We start from the raw sequence: 21,196 nt of genomic DNA on the forward strand, positions 1-21,196 counted from the left end.
ATAACTAGCATGTGTGTACAGATGCATTATTATCTAGCACAATTCTGTTTTATTCTATTAACATTTAAGCCTCCTCAAACATTGCTAGTTTATTTTCCTTTCATGTGATTTCCAACAACATACTTTTCAATAAACATATCTACTTCTATATCAAGCACTACAAGTGGCCATGAAGTGTACTCCACAAAACAAGGAAGTAACCTATAGCTTCAAACACAGTGTATTTTAGATGAACCTGGAAGGAGAGAAGTGCACTTTGTAATTGGCTAATTCACCTCTTCAACCATCACAATTTATTTTTGTGCATTAACCCATTAACACTAGTTCTGTAATCGGACACTCAAATGTCCTGAGACACTAAAGTGTCCTTTTTTTCTAGCAACTTGTCATAATTATTTGGTGAATCTAGAAAAACAATTCATAGGTCACATTCATATCTTAGGTCAGCTATGAGGTGTAGAACATAGCCAAATTCTACTTTTGCCAAAATTAATACCAAATTAAGATTATAATGATAAGTTTTAAGATGAAAATTCATAGAGATTTAGTGCATTAAATTTTCATCAATTGAATATAACTTCTCATCAAAATAATATTTTGCATAGATTTGAAGGCGTATGGATAGGAAAAAAATTATTATAGCAAGAAATTGAGCTTCATAACCTAGTTATGAGACTAGATTTTTGTTATAATCAAAACACAAAAATCTTGAAAATGCTGACAAAGAGGAAAATACTGGTCTTTTAAGGCCTCTTTCATTCACATGATGAGGTTATGAGACAAAACCTAAGGTGTACAATGTATCTATAGGTCAATACCCATCAACTAAGCATTTTTCAAGGGTTCAAACTCATAGGAATCTTGTAATTTAACTTCATTTAAAAAAATTTGTAGTGCGTAATTTCTTGAAAAAAAAAATTGCTATGAAAAACTAATGAAAGTGTGTATATAAATCTCCAATTGTGTCCATATGAGGCATTTGTATACAAATAAGTGAGATGAACAAAAAAATCCAAAAGTGGAATTTATTTTAAGGCTTATATTTGATAAATAAAAAAAACATAATTACAACATGCGTAGTTTTTTGGATATGTTATAAATCACCAAATGTGGCTAGCATAACCATTAAAAATTATCACCTTATGTAAGGGAGTCATAGATCTAGTATATATGCATCATAAGAAATTGTAAATTTAGATTAACTAAATGTTCTTTGTGATCATTAGTTGAATTTGTGAACGTTGCATATTTGACCCACAGGACTTTCTATTTTTAATTCTAGTCACAAAGGATTTTTTTCTCACATGAAAATTGAAAAAATATCAAACACATATATAAGTAGTTACCACGGATTATTGCATGCACCCTGCTCATTTTTTTCTTAGGCTAGAGTACGAATTTTAATGAAAACATTAAATGTTGTTTTGCGTAGGTTCTTTTTATGAGTGTAGTTACTATTGAGGTTATGATCAAAAGTGAGAGATTATCATTTCTATGAGTACTTTGAATAACATTTTATAAGTTTGCAAAAGCATTTCTTGAGATGTGTTCTATATTTCATGTACCATTTTATTTAAATTCGTGAAAAAGGGACACTTTACTTTTTGGTACCAAACTAGTGTTAAAGCATGGTCAATTTGTTACATGAAATTTTTTTGGACATTGTATATATGTTCAAATTATATGCCATTTCATGCAATACAACCCTTCCAAGAAAAAGACCTATGCACACAAGAGTTTTATAAGTTGCAGCTTTACTTACGATTTTGTATGACCTTTCTATGGACTTGTTCAACAGATTGATAATTTTTTTTCCCATTCCTTTCCTTATATGGCTTCTAACATGAGTCAATGGTGTGAAAATGTGAAAGTAAATTTTCTCAACCACTCTAGTTTATCAATCTATATCAAAAACCTTGAGCTAGAGGATAGGATCTATTGTAAAACTAATGATCATCGTCTCACTTGTCACTTGAGTCTTACAATGCCAAGAGTAATGAAATATCCATGTTCAATAGTGGTGGCTATGATCTTAGTTCCATAACAACTCAATGGAGGTCTTGACACCCTTCATTCGAGAAAGACTATCCATTGTCACTCAAGAATGATGTCCTAGGATAGATGTGCAAAACCAACAATCATTTGATAGATTATGACCTAAGGAATGTGACCATTGCAAAAAATCAAACTTTAATGGCTTATTTTTATTAGATCTAGTTCAAAAAACAACAAAAACTAAAGACATTGCTAGAGGTTTTTACAAAATTCTAATGAATTTTATACATTGCCACTTATTTTTTGATTTTGATATAGACCCTTATATCAACTTACTCATAGAAAAACATTTGAATCAAATTGAATAAGGGAAAGTGACATTTGTACTATTTTAATCTTTTTCACTTGCTCGATTCACTTGAGGTGTGCCTCCTTAAGTTTGGGAATATGCCAAGTTTTGACACTTGTCTATCGTCCATGGTTTGGTCCTAGTCTCCCAATCCTAGTTGGTTAGTCCACCTCATACAAACAAGTCGCCACATCATCAAAAGTCCATGTCATCACTCCATCTCACCTTCCACATCATTATAGTGTAATCTATTTGATTTTGACACTTTGCATGCCATGTCACCATATTTGGCAAGTCACCCACCACCACCTTCAACTACCACCTTGCATGCCACTTTGCCTTAAGTCATCTACCACCTCACATGCCACTGTGCATGTCACATCACCCACCATGTCATAAGTGATCTTGCATGCCACATCACCACCTCTCAACTCATCAAATTTATGTTTTGCCACCAGATCATTACATGTAACCAATGTGACATATCATCATCCGACATGGCAAAATGAGAGGATTGCTTCCACATGGATGACCATCTCATCCACGCATGGCTACCTCAAATGCCACATCATCTAAAAAACCAAATAAATAAATAGATTTCAAAATAGATAATTCAATCAAAAATTTTCAGCACTCAATTTACTTAAAATATGTGTTTCAATAATTATTTAAATTATATAAATATAAATTAATATTAAAATGCTATAAAATTAGACTAATCAAATAATAAAAAGGTATCAATATAATGAATTAATTTCTTAAATGTTTGTGTTGAAAAAAATAAAATAAATAATAATTTATTTATATATAATTTTAAAAATGTTGATATAATTTTATCATGATTTATCTTCATTAGATTACATTAGAGAGCAACTATATATAAACCTTTCTTTTCGAAGCTCACTTCATTTGTGCGTGTGTTAGTTTTAGAGATCTCATACCTTATGGATCAAATCATTATCTATTTTAACATTGATTTTTGTAATTAAGCATAGGTTCATATTCCCAAAGGTCTTGAAAGCATGATATACACCATAAGAATCCCATCCACAAAGTTCAAACCGCAAAAGAGATTGCTCTTGTGGAAGAAAATAGGCAAAAATCTCGAGAGCGCAAGCAATACCCAAGACCAAAGGTATGTACGGATATAGCGGAGGAGTCTATTGCCCTCCCACTGAGGCTTTAGAGGTTGTTCCCATGTAGTCATCACTTTTCAAGCTTGGCACTTCTTCTCTCCATCTTTTGGCTACCCATCCTTCTCTCCATCTTTTGGCTACCCATCCTCCTCCATCCCCTTCCTCAATCTGTGTACCCTTAAGCTTAGCATCCAAAGTGCCACTAGCAGATGTGACACCAACTGGCGAGGTCACACCACACACAATGGATGTTTTTGGCTAGATTCATATGGTGTCACTAGTTGCAGAGCATTTGAGCACTCCGATGGAGCATAGTTGCTTCATTTGATTGACTGGACTTCTTCAACTCTGAGTTCAACACCCTCTCGAGTTGGCTTTTGAGCCCACTACAAGAGGCTATTCATATTAGCAACGCTCACACAGCGACGCTCAAAAAAAATTTCCCGGCGTAGCTATGAGCGTCGCAAATTTACAAGTAAATTTGCGACGCTCATAGCGACACCGGTTGGGCTAAAAAAAATAACAGAGAGCGCCCAAAAACTCAGATCTCAGATCTGAGTTTTTCGGCGCCCTCAAGCAAGGAGCAGGTAACGCTCTCCCTCTCTCTCTCTCTCTCTCTCTCTTTCTTCTCCACACACACACACACACACACACACACACACACACACACACACACACACACACGAGGAGAGGAAGGAGAGCCAGGTATGCTCCTTCCCTCTCCTCACTCTCATATTCCCTTCCCCTCTTTCTCTCTCCCTCTCTCTCTCTCTCTCTCTCTCTCTCACACACACACACACACACACACACACACACACACACACACACGAGGAGAGGAAGGAGAGCCAGGTATGCTCCTTCCCTCTCCTCACTCTCATGTTCCCTTCCCCTCTTTCTCTCTCCCTCTCTCTCTCTCTCTCTCTCACACACACACACACACACACACACACACACACACACACACACACACACACACACATACACACATAGTGTTTTTGAGAGAGAGAGAGAGAGAGAGAGAGAGAGAGAGAGAGAGAGAAAGAGTACAAACATAAACAAAAACGCACACACACATACATAAACAAAGAATGCACACACATTGAGAGAGGAAAAGAGAGAGAGAGAGCATGCATAAACAAAAAACGCACACATTGAGAGAGGAAAAGAGAGAGAGAACATGCATAAACAAAAAACGCACACATTGAGAGAGGAAAAGAGAGAGAAAACATGCATAAACAAAAAAATGCACACACATTGAGAGAGAAAGAGAGAGAAACTAATTTAACGTCGTAGGAAACTAATTAAAATTAAAAGACCTAAAGATCTAGCCGACGAGGAGTTGAACTCAAGACCTATTATTCAAGAGGGAAATGGCATAACCAATCTATCATACTTGGCATGGGTGATAGAAAGGTTATACCATTTATCTCTTTTTATTGGCACACACATCCACACACGCGCACACACACAAGAAGAAGAGAGTTATAACGTCGTAGGAAACTATCCTAAAAGACGTTAAAGATTAGGTTAGATGTAGACTTACGTTAAATTAGATTTAGGTTTATTTAAGTTAAATTAGATTAGATTTAGGTTTATTTTTAGTTAGATTTACGTTTATTTACGCTAGATATAGATTTACGTTATATTAGATTAGATTTAGGTCTCCATAGACTGCGATACCTGCATGAAGCGGGTGAAGAAATCCCTCAATGGAATATAGGGTATTGCTGCCTTCACTCATGGTGGGCTCCGTCGATCCAAAAGTACTGGTGAAATGTCTTCAGAAGATAGGGAAGAAGGTGGATCTTCTGGGCGGCAAGAGTCACTACATCCCCGACAATGACCATCTAGACAACCTCTAGTCATTCAACAGCAACTTCAAAGTTAGTAACAAGAGCAAGAACGGTCCAAAGGGCCAATTGCTGTCGTCAGATGTGGATGGAGATGAGGCAGCGTCACCGCCGGAAGTTAACTCTCACATCTTTAGTGATGAGAATGCCAACTCTTGCCGAGTTATGTGAAAAATTATGTGTTAAATCAGTTTTAAGGTTCTTATAATCCCTGTTAGTTTAGTTCTTTGTTTTTAATATAACATAATTTACGTTAGATTTAGATTTATGTTATATTAGATTAGACTTAGGTTTATTTAGGTTTACCCACACACACGCACACACACACACACAAGAAGAAGAGAGTTTTAACGTCGTAGGAAACTATCCCAAAAGACGTTAAAGATTAGGTTAGATGTAGACTTACGTTAAATTAGATTTAGGTTTATTTTTAGTTAGATTTACGTTTATTTAGATTTACGCTTATTTACGTTAGATCGAGTCCACGCAAGAATTACTTACGGTTTAGGGTTTAGAGTTAGACGAACAGTGAAGAGATCTACTGTGAAAAGATGTTAAGATGCTGTGAAGTGCTACAGCTAGAGAAGAGGCAAAGGGGTTTTGTCCACTACATGCAGTATCATGTAGACGTGGGTCTGTAGATTTCTTGTACCCATAAATATAGGTATTGACCAATAAAGACGAGATTATAACCCGGTGGTTCTGATCTCCGTGTACCTCTAGACCGAGGTGTGCGGGGATTGGACATGACTAGAGAATGAGAGAGAGAGAGAGAGAGAGAGAGAGAGAGAGAGAGAGAGAGAGAGAGAGAGAGAGATCGAGTTGTTGCCATTTATAACTCGTCGGACTCTGACGCTGGCCAACAAGCAGCAATCTTGCAACCCAATAGACGTGTTCGCAGGCGCTTTGGTCAAGCAACATATGTGAAGCCACAAGATGCCTCACATATGTGTGATAAAGCTCGGGACACGCTATGGCGAACCATAGATGATGAGCGCATATCTGGTATTGTCATGTGCAATCTCGGTGTTGAGAAGAAGATGACGGAAGATCTAGAGGCTAAAATCAATCGATTTTGCATGCTCCACAATCCAGTGATGCAAAAGAGGATTTCACAATATGAGGATGCAAAGCAAGAGCGACAAAGGGCACGAATCGAGTGGAGACGGGGAAGACGACCACCGATGCACTATCCGACGGGTCTGGAGAGCCTACCAACATTCATGAGCTTAAGATGGTTGCACAACCAATTGAAAAGCGCACAACAATGCGGTGACGAAGTGACTGAGGAAGAGTGGGAGTACTCTCGGGGTTGCGCGACCAAGGTAAGTTTGCAATGTACGACTAGCTAGTGACTTTATTTCTAAACGTTTGAACGGCCACTCATAATCTTTGTTCGTTGTAGTATAAGTCATACACAGCAGCATGGTATAAAGGTCGACATTTTAGGGTGGAACGGATCGTCAAAAAGCATTTTACTCAAGATTGTGGAATCATGGCAAAATTTGAACAGTCTAGTCGACGACGTTCCTCTGATGCAGATCCTGTGGTGGCGGAACTCACTTACTTCGGCACGCTACAAGAGATTTTGAGGATCGATTACAGAGGATTTTTTGTCGACTTGTTCGACGTGCAATGGTTCAAGATAATCATGGAGGGTCGCAACGCTACTCTGCGTAGAGGAGAGTCTGGTTTTCTTGAGGTGGATTCTACTAAGAAATGGACTGACCTAAGAGACACTTTCGTAATACCCGAGCATTGTGAACAAGTAAGTATGTAAATAGTTAACATCCCCCTTTTACAAGTTATGTGCTTGAAAGCTCTCATGTAAGTTATGTGGCTCTGGGAGGTAATATTTCATCCTACAAAGTCTACATCAAACTGGTGGTACGTCATAGAGGTAGCCCCTCGTAGTGCAAGGACGTATGAAGGCTACCATGTGCCAATCACAACGGCATCAATGGAGGAGATCAGAGAAGATGCTCAATCAGAAGCCGCTGCGGTGGTGCTAGACGAGCATCAAGATGCTACTACTCTATATGGGGTGCATGCAGAGGATCTACAAAATGAAACAGAGGATATGTGTTTAAACGGAGAGCTCTATATAGATATAGGAAGTTATGCTGAGTTATGCGAGGATGAGAGAGAGATCTCTTAAAGCCACAAATATTGTATTTGAACAATTTTGCTCCGTGTTGTAAAAGCTCTGGCTCTCTAAGTACCTTCCATGGTGTATAACGCTCTTTTCTACTCGCGCTCACATCTTTTGATTGAAAATTCTGAGTTTTCGACTTGCCTCTTCTATCACTCAATTCATTGCGTCATTGTATTTATATGCGTCATTACGTCATTGTATTTAATGGTCTTTGCGTCATTGTCTACTCTATTCATTCAATATTAAGTTTAAATATTCGTGTGTTTAATGCAGGTATGGATGATGAGGAGTTTCTTTCTTCTTTGTCACCGCAACAGAGACAGTGGTACGCGGAGCGTCATCGCTCTGGCGCATCATCGCGCGTTCCTACTCCATCCGCATCTCCCTCTCTTTCGGAGCATTCGGCGCGCTCCAAAGCTTCGGTGTCGACGAGACGATCTTCACACTCGTCTAAACACCGGCGCTCTAGTGGTGGCGGTGGCGGTGGCGGTTGTTGTGGGGATTCCGCCGCCGATGCCTCCACACCGCTTCGTGTTCGACGAGGCTCTTTACCCTCCCCTTCTTTGCCCGTCCCCACACCAGCCACAACATCGCCATCTATGTCAGGTTTTGCGCGGTTGACTGTTCCTAGCAGCTACACACCTCTACCTACTCCGCCAGGAGCCACCCCACTCGACACTCCTCGCTTCGGGGCCCAGACGCAGGTGGAGACACCTGACGTCCGTACCCCCATCGACACGCCGCTAGAGACCCCTGCCGGGACACCCAGGTTCACACGTCACCGGCCAGAGGGCTTGCCTTACTCCGTCGACTTCAGCGGCAGCATCATCATGGATGATGACGGCAAGGAGGTGATCTCGCGCATGCGTGGTCTTTGATCTCAGCTATTTAGACACAACATACTAAACAAATGGAGTGAAGTACCAAGTGATTTAAAAGACAGAGTCATCAGCATACTTCATGATGAGTTTCCCGTTCCAACTCGGGATCAGCGCTTCAATGAATACCTGATGAAGATTCGAATGCGCGAATACTGCAAACACAAGCGTTCCGCAGTGCAAAAAGCAATCAAGCATGGGTGGAACAGGCCAGATTGGCTGGCCAAAGAAGATTGGAAGAATGCGAAGAAAGCAGCGCGCGAGAATCCCGACAAGTGGAAGCAAGAAAAGGATGCAGCCAGAGCGCGAGTAGAGGCAGGGAGCTCGCACCACTTGGGGAGCGGTGGATGGGTATCATTTGAGGACGATTTTGTAAGTGTTTTCGCATTGCTCTTTATGTTCGATAGTTTAGGGTTTATGAGTTTTTTAATTCTAACATAATGAAATCTTTGTATGTTTTGACAGTGGTCGATGATAGGACATGATCCCACACCGTACGAGCGCGAGTACGCAGGCAGGAAGGGCTTAAACGCCCTGATGGACATTCTCAGTTCTCGCGGCGGCATGGTTAGTATTAGGGTTTACTCTTTTCTATTTTTTGTATTGATTTATAAATGTTGTTATATGTTTATACTTACTGAAAGCTGTCTTATTGTCTTTTTTTGCAGAATCCGACAGATACGCCGCTTGGACACGATGAGACGTCTGACTAAACGACGTCAGTTTAGCCGTAGCTAGATAGCATTAGTTTAGGGTTTCTCATAGCTTATATATCATGAGACGGATTTTATACGTCTTTTTGAACCATGTATATTATTACATTTGTCACCGGAGTTCATTTTGTCAATCAATTCTTTATGCCTATGATGTTGTACAATTGTCATTATTACATTTACCAATCAATTCATTTTGCCTATGATGTGTACAATTGTCAATTTTACGCTTGTCAATTTTGCAAACAATGCGTCTTGTGGGTGACTATTTTGGGTCTATTATCTACCCTTGCACTTTTTTAAAAAGTGAATCAAGTACAATATGGTTGATGGGTGGCAGGGCATTCAATGCCCTATCACCAAAAAAAAATTCTCTCGGGCGTCGCTATAACCGTCGCTATTTATGGCTCTGTAGCGTCGCTACGAGCGTCGCTATAGACTTCTGTGTAAACGTCGCTATGACCGTCGCTATGAGCGTCTCTATATAGCGACGTTCTCGTAGCGACGCTATTAGCGACGCCGGGGGTTATAAAAACCCAGTGTATTTCCGTCGCTAACAGCGTCACAAGAGCACACAACCTCTTGTAGTGGCCTTCTCCTTCGTCGATGGTCTGTACACTTAGCATTTCAGGAGCCAAATATCATGTAGGCATCATTGTAGAGACATACTTGAGTGACATCTATCTTCCTTCTCGTACTTGTATTCATGAACAATTGTTGCATTAGCCTTGTGTCATTGAGGTTTGTAGACTTGCTGAGATCCATAGTTTAAGGACCCCCAAGCCAGTACAATAGTTGTGGATAGTGTTAGGCGGTCTAACATCACTTTGCACATGGATTCCATATCACATGAAAATTCTTCCTTGAGTTTTATGACACTTAATATCCCATACAACTAAAAATGCAATGATGGGATTTTTTTGGTTTGTACCAAAATCAATCTTGTTTGGATGCAAGTTCTATTATATGAGTGATTTGATAGGGCCAACATAATGATTATAGCTTATATAAAGACTCCATAATACATGTATAATCTGGATATTTTAGTGATTATGTTTTAAAGAGAACATAATTTAGAACATACTGTGGAAGCGAATATCCTCATGCATTGAGTTTCACTACTTTATAAGTGCCTCTAAAATTGTCATAGTTTGTTAGCTTTCAATGATTTTTAGAGTTTCTATGAAAATCTATGCAAGTCAAGGACACAACTATATTATGAAAACATCTTGATAGTAGTAATTAAAGTCTCTGTGTAGAAATACCGATAATAGGTCAATAGAGTGAGAAAAACATGATCTTCTTCTAGCTAATCATATTTCTAAAACAAAATCATGGTGCCTTAAAAACTATAGATTATAAGCAATAACCCATTGAACTTACTAGGAAAAATTGTTTGACCATCACAAAAAATTTCTAAAGTCGTTAGGTTTGAATTAACCTTTCCATTTTGCTGTTTTTGTTGAAATGTACCACTACATCCACTTTGGAGGCTTGCCATGAACTGTTAGGTAAGGAAATTTAACCATTACTTATTTTTCACTTATAGGTTTGTCTTTCAACTTCATGCTCAAGTAATCATGAGAGAAAATGACATGCTAAGCAAGAGTATGATCTTTTTTTCCAAGACCCTAAATGGACACTTTTATGTTCTGCTAGGTTACCAAACTATGTTAAACTTTTTTACATATGGTTTAGGTCTAATCCTTTACAGTATATTCTGAGATTAAAGCTGACATACTAGACCTAAGATTGGACACCTAATATTAGGCCATAGCGATATCTCTATGGCCTAATATTAAGATATGGTGTTGACAATGCATTTACATTAGGTTTAGGTCTAATCCTTTACAGTATATTCTGAGATTAAAGCTGACATACTAGACCTAAGATTGGACACCTTCTCAAGTGGGCCACTTCAATAATTGTTGGCATCACTAGAGATATTTGATATAACATTTTTTCCTTGTTTACTAAAAATTAGTAAACAAGGGGCTCTCTTTCTCCGGCCCTACGAGTAATGTGCTCCCTGTCTACAAGAAAGATAGAGAGAGATGGAGAGATTTACCTAAATGAATCTAGGATTAGCCAACAAGACATTGTAACCATCAACTTCATCATGCATAATATTGACTAAACACTATGCCGTACTCACACTAACATCCTTAGTGTCCAATAGTGGGTGTACCTACAATTAGGTAACAATATATGCTCCCACATACCTATAGCTATTCTTATTTCTATGATTCCTTTCCACATTTTGTTTTAATGATTTTATGGAAGTTCAATGTTTTTTACAGTTCTCTATTCTTTTCTATTTTTTGAGCTGAACTCTATTTGAAATCTAGTGATTTCATAAAAACTACTAGTTTAAAAACCCGATTCTCTCTTCCTTTCTCTCAAAATGAGAGAGAGAGAGAGAGAGAGAGAGAGAGAGAGAGAGAGTTACAAGAGTAGTTTAGTTTTTGTTCTTTTAAAAGATTAATTTACCTTTCATTTTTTAATTTAACTCTCTCTCTATAGAGAGAGAGAGAGAGAGAGAGTTAACTTAATATCCCTTGAAATTAGAGAGAAGGCCCTTGAGGGAAGGGATCGAGAGAGAGAGAGAGAGAGAGAGAGAGAGAGAGAGAGAGAGAGAGAGAGAGAGAGAGAGAGAAAGGGAGACAAGGACAGAGAAGCATGGTGGCATTGGAGGAGATCTCTAACCTACAAACGACAAAATCCCAATGGTTGCACGATCTCAACCTAGCAAACTCCACTTGTACGTGTTGTGATGGCACCTCTCCTTGTCATGCAACACCATAGGCTGTCAAGGTAAATCTCTCGCCCAATTATAATTTAACTTGGTAAATCAAGGTCGAGCTTGTGGTGAGCAAAGCTCGATGAGTTAATAAAATTCAACTACGTAACTCATTGAATTACGTGGGTGATGGACGAGTGAAATGTTTTTTCAATAAAATAACTTAGCTAGTTATCAAAATTCGACCACATAACTCACTGAATTACATGGATGATGAATGTTATCTACATAACTCGACGAGTTACATGGACAACATGCATGGCTTGAAATGGAGTGTCCTTCATGCAAGCATGCCATGTAACTCAATGTCGCCGTGGCCATTTGTGGTGGCCACCAAGTAATTCGTCAAGTTACGTGACCATGCCACTGTGGCCACTAGTGGTGGCTAAGTAACTCATCGAGTTATGTGGTGGTCTACTACGTAACTTGCCAAGTTACATGGATGTAGCACCAAGGCTATTTATGGCGGCCACATTGGAACTCGAGGAGTTCTATGGCGGCCAAAGATGCATCTTGTCATGTTAATGTGGCTTTGACCACTCAGACATGCGTGGTGAGCCACCATGGAGTTTGTCGAGTTCCGCAGTGGACACATTACTTGCCGAGTTTGTTGCAATGGGTAGAACTAGCCTTTTTTTTTGGTATTTATGACACTAACTGAGAGCTGGAGCTTCAGCACAATGAGGTTAATTTGGTAAGTTCTTTGCGTCCCTGATGTCACGCCAGGGACCCAAGATGCACATAGTGAAGTATAGTTTATCTTGCACCTACCCCCAAATGGTTACTATAAAGTCTACTCTCCGAAAAATAATTCTTTAAAAGAGGTTAACATTACACAACTTACTCTAAAAACTGTTCCTTCCTAAGAGGACAATTACTTCCATTTATCTTAGATTTAATCAAAACTATTAACACCTTTCATTCACCAAAAAATGACTCTTTATACAAGGTGCCGCTTTTGAATGAGTGTTACATGCCTGATCTCACTTATATGAGATGTTTTGACATTGCTAATCTACTTTTTCTCCACTCACATACTTGTGGATGTACAACTCTACAATGGTGGTACTTACAAGTATAGCTACAAAAATGGAGTAATCAGCTTCTTTGACAATAGGAACACCAAATCCAATGTGCAAAATCTTTTGTAGGAGTACAAGCACTACTCTCGCGCTAATGACTGTGTACCTAATCACAAGTAAAACAAGAGCTAGTACAGCATCAATCAAAGAACGAGAGAAAGAACCCAAAGTGTGTATCTAACAGAACCAAGGCTTTTGAGGCATAACTTGTATCACAAGAAGATTTAGAAATTTTCCCATGTAGGAAAACGGAGTCTTTTCTAGTGTTTATCTTACACAGAATAACATCATGAGCTTCTGCTCGAGGGGCACCGCATACCTAGCTAGGTATGCGGTGCCTCCCTCACAGAAGCTCATGATGTTGAGGTAAGTCACAATGTGGAAATTATTGTGAGAATTTGTCCAAAACTTCTTGTGATATATGTGGTTGCATGAATCATACATAGCTTCCTCATTTAACTACTTAACAAGTGATATAGACTTCTTTCATCATCATATCCCTGTAGAGTATTCGCGTTCAAGACTCGTTGGGTAGATCTCCGAGGTCTCTTGGGACGTTAAAATCTCTCCCCTCTCCTCTTTCTTAACTGCCAGAGTAGAGGAGCAATTTCGATGCCTCCTTGCGGCTCCCACACTCTCGCGCAATGTAGTCGAAAATGGGGTAGCCTCTGTGTGTGTGTGTGTGTGTGTGTGTGTGTGAGAGAGAGAGAGAGAGAGAGAGAGAGAGAGAGAGTTTCATGCCCAAACCTAGAAGAAAGAGAGAGAGAGAGAGAGAGAGAGTTTCATGCCCAAACCTGGAAGAAAAACCAAAACATTAAGTACTCACCCCATGACAACACTCCTGATCATCCAACGTCGATGGGCTTGAAAGCGCTTGTGTCGAGCTGCAGAGATGGAGAGGGCGAGGCCAAGGAGGTTGAGGGCACCTGCAAAGCCCATGAAAATGCGGCCAAGAGATTGAAACTCACTGTGGATGAGCATGGTGGTCGAGCCTGAGACGGCCAATATCAGAGATGCACCCACAAATACGTAGCCCATCCGCCTGTGAAGCTGTGCATGGCCAGCTCTCAAGGTGTCGTTCAACTGAAAGGGAGCCACTAGCATATACACCAGCCCCGCTAATGCATGCACCTGCAAAGACCCACCACCTTTAATTTCGTCACAAACCACAAATAATATTAAGGGAAAATTACCAAAATACCCCTCTAATTTGTGAAAATTCCCAAAATAACCCCCATATTTTGTCAAAATTTCCAAAATGCATGATAAATTTTCCAAAATACCCCTGGTTGTGAGATTCAACATCTAGAAAGACAAAAAAAAAATCAGCTCTTCCTAAGAAGATTTTTTGTCTATCATTATAATATACTAAAACTGTGTAGGCTTTGGAGATGAATTGCAGCTTCATTATTTTAAGACATAATTGCCTTTCATTGTCAGTTAATTCATGAGAAATAATGTGTTAAGCAATCAAAAATGGATCTCAATTGTCAAAAATAATAAACTTTTAGAAATCTAGAGCAATCCACCCAAAATGGACACAAGAATATTTTGGAAATTTTTGAAATTTGAGGCCTATTGTGGGAATTTCCACAGATTAGAGGGGTATTTTGGTAATTTTAATTACCTAATATTAATAAGCCCCTATATAGATAAATCTATATCTATACTATCTATAACGGGGGAGGCCTCCACACCCCCCCCCCCCCCCCCCCCCCCACCAAAAAAAAAAAGCATCCAACCAATGTCCTCTCGAGCCCAACAACATAGGGAGACGCACGCACGCACGTGTGTGTGTGTGTGTGTGTGTGTGTGTTATATATATATATATATATATATATATATATATATATAGATAGATAGATAGATAGATAGAGAGAGAGAGAGAGAGAGAGAGAGGTGCGGCCACCGAGGTGATCAATGCTCATTTTAGAAAAGTGAACTTTATCATTCATCTGAAGGGTAAATTTCAACCTACCCTTCATTAAGCTATATTCAGGGAAAAATGAAAAGGGCAACCTGAAGATTTTTCAATATCCTATCCTTAGTTTGAAGGGAAAGATTAGAAGGCTGCTTGAAGACTTTTCACTAACCTATCCTTCACTTAAGGGTAAAGATGCCTCTGAAGGGCACCGTAGCCTTAAAAAAATGAGCCAATATGGAGGCGGTGTCCCCATACTAGTATTAATTAAATGTGGTCTTTGAAAAATAAAGCTTGTACAACTAAAGGGCTAGTAGGGAGCCAAAAAGATTTTTTCAGAAGTCATTATTATTTTTTTTTTTTGGGGGGGGGAGGGGGGGGGGGGGATATTTGTTTTTTTTAGTGGTTAAGAGAGGGTTAAGGGCACGCAAGGCGTATACCCTAGTGGTTTAGCTTGACTTTCATACCATGAAGGTGATGAGTTCAAATGCTACTCATTAAAATTGGTTTTAAATGTGACGCGGATGGGCATGCTAATTGGAGATCCCAAAGGATCTTGGGGAGATTCCATGTAATGAAAAAACGATGTAGAGCCAGTAGGAGCAAATAAAGGGCTAGTAGGTCACTAGCACAAGAAGTTTTGGACAAATTCTCACAATATTTCCCACATTGTGACTTACCTCAACATCATGAGCTTCTGTGAGGGAGGCGTCGCATACCTAGCTAAGTACGATTGGGGGCAGGGGACCGCCGGCCCGGTGGGGGGGACGGGGTTCCCCTGCCCCCAATCATACCTAGCTAGGTATGTGGCGCCTCTCAAGCAGAAGCTCATGATGTTATGCATTGTATGAAAAACACTAAGAAAGACTCCATTTTCCTACATGAGAAAATTTCTAAATCTTCTTGTGTAGAGCCCAACACATGTAAAAAAATGGACATAATAATGGTCACTTTGATCCATCACCAAAAACACCAGCTGCGCCCCAACTCAGTGTACAAGGCAAGCTGACAAGACTTTGTTGTCCAATGACATCGATGAAAGGTGAGCCGAAGCCCCTCACAATTGAACACTACTAGCTACCCTTATAGATGCACACAATTCAATGCGGACTGGCAAACCTTCGGCCCATACTAGCCTGTAAATTGTTGAGTAAATCTTAAACAAGAAGTGTCAGCTCGTGGTATATAACAAAATGTACAAGCTGTCTTCATCGCTAGCAGTCATTGAGGAGTCCAAATGAAGATCTTCATCGCTAGCAGTCATTGAGGAGTCCAAATGTTTGTTCTCTCGCACCAATCTAAACTCTAGCCATTGTTGCCCCCATTGCTTATTAAGGGAGGAGAACCAATCAGGTGAGACCAATAGAGTGAAATATATATCCTTGGTTTACGTGCTTGCTCTTGGGCCATCGCTAGGCTTTCCACCCTAGCTTAGACTAGCATACCGACATACAATAGTTATCCAGCCTTCTAGAACTCTGATGGCCACTAGCCTTTTTGTCCCACTGAGATTACATTGGGATGCCAATTGACTAATCCCTTTTCATCTTCTAAATATTTTTCCCTAACTAGGCTAGATGTTTATTCTTTATCTTTCTGGATGTATTCCTCCAGAATAGGTTCATAGATTTGTTACCTGCTTTAGAGAGCCAAGGGGACCAATGGTTGATGATGTTTTGGAAATATATGGTCAGCTCTCCCCACTCAAGCGCCTATGATGCTGTATTGCATTTCCGTACTAACTCACCCTCAGTTCCTCCAAGACTAAGTCTGGACCATCAAGGCGTGAGAATACTAGCCTAAATGTTAATCAACATAAAAACCATAAACTAGGAGGGTGCCCCATCCCATTAGATGTGTCTCGCCATGCTGATATTCACGAGCCAGAGTTGATTCAAAAGGTTGTGCTTCATTCGAGTCATATTCTTTCGTGTTGAGAATGGAACAAATCTTAAGTTAAAGCACATGAATCACTCCACTCCCTCCTTGTAAAACCAAAATACTCTAACTTCTTGACATACAATGTAAGGCGCAAGGAAATTGTGAGAGAAGGAATTGAGTAATGATCTCACTATATAAGTTTGCGTTATTGATGGTTCCTTTTAGACACCTTTGTGTGTGTGTGTGTGTGTGTGTGTGTGTATAAGAGAGAGAGAGAGAGAGAGAGAGAGAGAGAGAGAGAGAGAGATGTCCCAACTAGCCCTCTCAAGGGTCCCCTACACCGTTAACCAATGTGGTATTTGCTTTCACTTATACAAATGGACTGTACACATGAAATTCCTCAACACTGTAGCAGTAGAAACTCTCAAGATAAGCCACCGCACAGGCTCTTTAGATGCACTGATAAGATCTGGCTCGATATGGGTTGCGAATGGCCACCAAGGGGTGGATCTAGGGCTAAATAACACACCCGATGTGAAAGGATTCAAGAGGTGAATGTTGGCTACAAAATTGCAGATATGAGGCGCAAATACGCAACAGATCTCAGGCTTTCACAAAGTTGAAAACATGATGGAGTTGATGCAACGAGGATGGGGGAGCAGATGGCCTTGACACTTAAGGGAAATGGGGCTCCAAGTGAGGGCGAGGGTAGGTTTCTAGGGTTGCCTACAATGGTTTTAATCTGAGGGCGACAAGATTGAGAAAAATGTTGGATCTAGGGACAATTGGCTATCAAAATTGTTAGGGCTAAGCTATGCTATACTAGGTGATTCCTCGGAGAAAACAAGAGAGCTAGCGCTTGTAAATTAAATGTCTTAAGCTTGTGAGGCATAGGGTCGATATATCACCTCGAGTTCCATGAGTCAATGGTTGCCTTGTGAGTGGCCATGCGCACTTATGTGAGTTTCTGACACTCTACAAGCCTTTCTCATTGGTGATGCATTTGACACGGTACTTAAAACCACTTTCCCTAGAACGAATTCCTTGTGTCAGTGGCTGCCTTGCGACCATGCGTACTTATGTGAGTTTCTAAGATTGTACGAGCCTTTCTCACTGGTGACGCGGTACTTAAAACTACTTTCCCTAGAATGAATTTACATGCTCGTGTTATCAGAGATGCCCACCAAAGTGTAATAACGCCCATCAAACACGTGCATGCACAAACCATTTATGCAAAAAGGTTCCAAAACTTAAAAATCTAATTTAATAGACATGTTTAACATGCAAGTTTTGCAAATTATAAGTTCACAAAATTGCCAGCACATAACCTCTTATACTATGGAGACAAAACTTGGCTTCGTAGAAATACTAGTAGAATGACTATGTGGCATATAGAGCCATATGTAAATGATAGAAAGATATAATCTTTACCAGAGCCAAAGATCCCTAGCTCTTCAAGCGCGTCGTACTGTTTGCTTCCTATTCGCAATCATCTTTCAAGTTTAGAGTAGCCAAATTCATGAGGGATTATACAAGGACAATATCCATGATGAAGACCTCTCTGCTAGCACTTCTGAAGGGGAGGATCACTAGGTGATTTGGAGGGTTGTTCACACACTATGAAAGTGGTAGAAAGTCTCTGCTTTGACATAGACTTGACAAACACTATTGCTCATTCATGACTTAATTTAACATATCTATGCAATAAGATGAAGCAACAAGCTAAGCACACACATCTTTTCTTAAGCGATACGCAAAAGAAAGATCCCGGGGTGATCACTCATCAAAAGATTCCTATATCACGTGCATTCAAGAAGTTATTGATAACATCCCAATGTACATGTTTTACTTACATTGTGCGCCTACTTAAAAAACTCCCACTCCTCTCTAATCTCTAATGTATACATAAAAGTATACATTTGTGACTTTCAATAATCCTCTTCGATTAACTAAAGTGATATGATAGATGATCGCCCTTGTCAATTGTTTGAAAAGAAACGGGATAAGTGTGTAGAGTTGGCTTACGCAACAAACATCTACAGGCATTGATACCTACTACAAATTCTTTCATGGAACTTCGAAGTCATGAAACAATTTTTTGTTTCCTCAAAAAGAGTGTGGCTCAAATTTCAACACCCAAGGAACTCACTAAAGTTCTTATCATCATTTTAGAACATGTGGAGTACAAGTTTTGAGAAGAAAATTTCTTACATGGTTATAGGACAAAATAGTAAACCTTTCATAATATTCCCCGATTGACGAGAAGGTATAACTAAAAAAGAGAAGGGCTGACGAGGATGGATCTTTGAAATAAATAGCAATTATGCAGGTACAACTAGGTGAACTACAAATAATCCAAATTCACAAGAGTAAAGACTAATAGTCCCATCATGTGCATTGTCAAGTGTTAACTAAATGCTAAGACATCACCACCCACATCAACATGGATGCAAAAATGGATGTATAGAAGTAGGTATTGGTATGTAAGCTTCATTACTGTCGATCGACGCTATGTCGGTTGACATGGCATGCTCAAATCTTGAGGTAACCCTAATTCTGGTATAAAAAAATATGCTTTTTGGTTGTTAAGTCATAAAAGTGGGCTGGTTTCATCGATACACTTTGGCATTCAACACTCGGCCATTATCAAGCCTAGCGCATACATAAGAGAAGAATTACAGCGGGATATCCTGATTCCTAGTGATTTCTATTAGCAATGACACCTTCATCATTGGCCAAAAACTTTTGGCATTGTACTTAGGTTACTAGTTAGCACCACATGGTGTAATTATTTGTAATGTTAGTAAGATTCATCTTATCTTTTGTGACCGGCATAGCCAATAACCTCCACTTACACGGGGGCAAGCACCCCGATACTTAACCATTGCCCTCTTCCTACATCATGGAGCTAGGTGGCTCTCTCTCTCTCTCTCTCTCTCTCTCTCAAAAAAAAAAAAAAAGAAAGAAAAGGAAGGAAGGGAGCGAGTACCTGCCAAGTGGAGATGTGGTTGGAAATGTGGAGGCCAGCGACGTCATAACGACCGGCGAGGGCAGCGATGGTGAGATGTCTGTACGTCTCAAAGTCTCCCACGATGAAGGGCCTGCTGTACAAGGCAAAGGGCACCCACACTACCACTGCCCACCACCATCCCACCTCGCCTATAACATTACTTACCCCAGCTTGCGCTTTCATAGCACCGGCTCTTTACACACACACACACACACACACACACAAAGCTCGGTCTCTCTCACAAGAGGCTTATCAACACGCACAGATAAGGCGCCCTCTCTCTCTCTCAAGTCCCCACCGTTGATCAGACGTTGACGCCACGACGAAATCTCTTTAAGGGTACATCCCACCGACCTAGCTTCGTGTTCACAGTTCCAAGCACAGAATACTCACGATCTGAAAATTGGAATGGGGAGAGAGAGAGAGAGAGAGAGAGAGAGAGAGAGATGTAAACGTCAAACCTCAAATCCTCCATGCTTACAACTGTCGTATGGCCCCGCCTCCGCGCAGTTCCACAAACTTTATGACTCGTGAGTAGTGAGCGTTTTACGTCCAAGACTCATAAATTGTTTTTTTTTTCTTTTTTGGCCTGCCAGGCTGCCAGTGCCATAAGAGTTCCTGAAAAGTGTGTCTCGCATCTTAGGCTATGGTCACGCGACACTTAGTTACCAGTTCTACATAACTAAGCCTACTGGCTCCGCTTTAAAAAAATTGTAGTACTTGAAATATTCCTCCCCCCTTGCACCATCTCAGCATGCCTCCGCTCTTCTCCCCCACTTTTCCCCTTCTCCCCTGCTTCTGTTCCCTTCCTCCCACGCTCCTCCAGGCCGCACCACCTCCTCTTCCCTCTCCTACTCCTCTTGTCGTGCATTTCCTTCCCCACTTCTCTTGCCCTAGCTTTTGCAAGGCTCTGCGGCAGAAACAGATCCTTGCCTATGACATTTGCTTCCTTGCGGTTCTACAAACTTGCTCTTGTTGCTACTGCAGTTCTGCTCAAAATGGCTCGCACGAAAGAGAGAGAGAGAGAGAGAGAGAGAGAGAGAGAGAGAGAGAGAGAGAGAGGCCCAACTGCACACTTGTCGCCTTTTGCATGCGCATGCACCACCATCCACCGAGCTCGAGTTCCAGAGCGACCTTTTTTATGCAAACTGCATGAGGAGATTCTCCTCTTCTTTTTATTTTTAAAAAGTGTATCACCTACTAAGCTATTGCACAATATTTATAGCAGACCGCAAGGCTCTCCGCCATGGTCTCATGCAATTGGAAGCTAGTTTATTCGATGCAGTTGATTGGTACCTGGAGGTGACAACCCGAGTATGCAAGATAATTGCCGAGGGGTGTGTGTGTGTGTGTGTGTGTGTGTGTGTGAGAGAGAGAGAGAGAGAGAGAGAGAGAGAGAGAGAGAGAGAGAGAGAGAGAGAGAGAC

At 40.3% G+C, this 21,196-nt stretch overlaps 1 protein-coding gene across 1 annotated transcript; it reads right to left on the minus strand.

Moving 5' to 3' along the window:
- Positions 1–12,788: 12,788 nt before the first annotated feature.
- LOC147428547 (uncharacterized) lies at positions 12,789–20,222 on the minus strand. Its single transcript, XM_086497064.1, has 3 exons — positions 19,750–20,222; positions 13,785–14,089; positions 12,789–13,064 (listed from the first exon to the last, which is right to left on the minus strand). Exons 1-3 carry the CDS (start codon positions 19,951–19,953, stop codon positions 12,887–12,889), a joined length of 687 nt encoding a protein of 228 aa, XP_086353190.1. The 5' UTR covers positions 19,954–20,222; the 3' UTR covers positions 12,789–12,886.
- Between the last annotated feature and the right edge of the window lie 974 nt (positions 20,223–21,196).

Source organism: Adiantum capillus-veneris, chromosome 23 (genome assembly GCF_014529385.1).
Source record: "Adiantum capillus-veneris isolate H3 chromosome 23, ASM1452938v2, whole genome shotgun sequence".
In the NCBI taxonomy this organism is placed as follows: Eukaryota; Viridiplantae; Streptophyta; class Polypodiopsida; order Polypodiales; family Pteridaceae; genus Adiantum; species Adiantum capillus-veneris.

Bases quoted from the DNA above. Each gene is read 5' to 3' on its own strand.
- LOC147428547 (XM_086497064.1), bottom strand. From the start codon at position 19,953: ATGAAAGCGCAAGCTGGGGTAAGTAATGTTATAGGCGAGGTGGGATGG. The intron at 14,090-19,749 runs GTACTCGCTCCC...GGGTCTTTGCAG, and splicing joins ACCACATCTCCACTTGGCAG to GTGCATGCATTAGCGGGGCT. The intron at 13,065-13,784 runs GTGAGTACTTAA...ACTTGTGATTAG, and splicing joins ATCAGGAGTGTTGTCATGGG to GTACACAGTCATTAGCGCGA.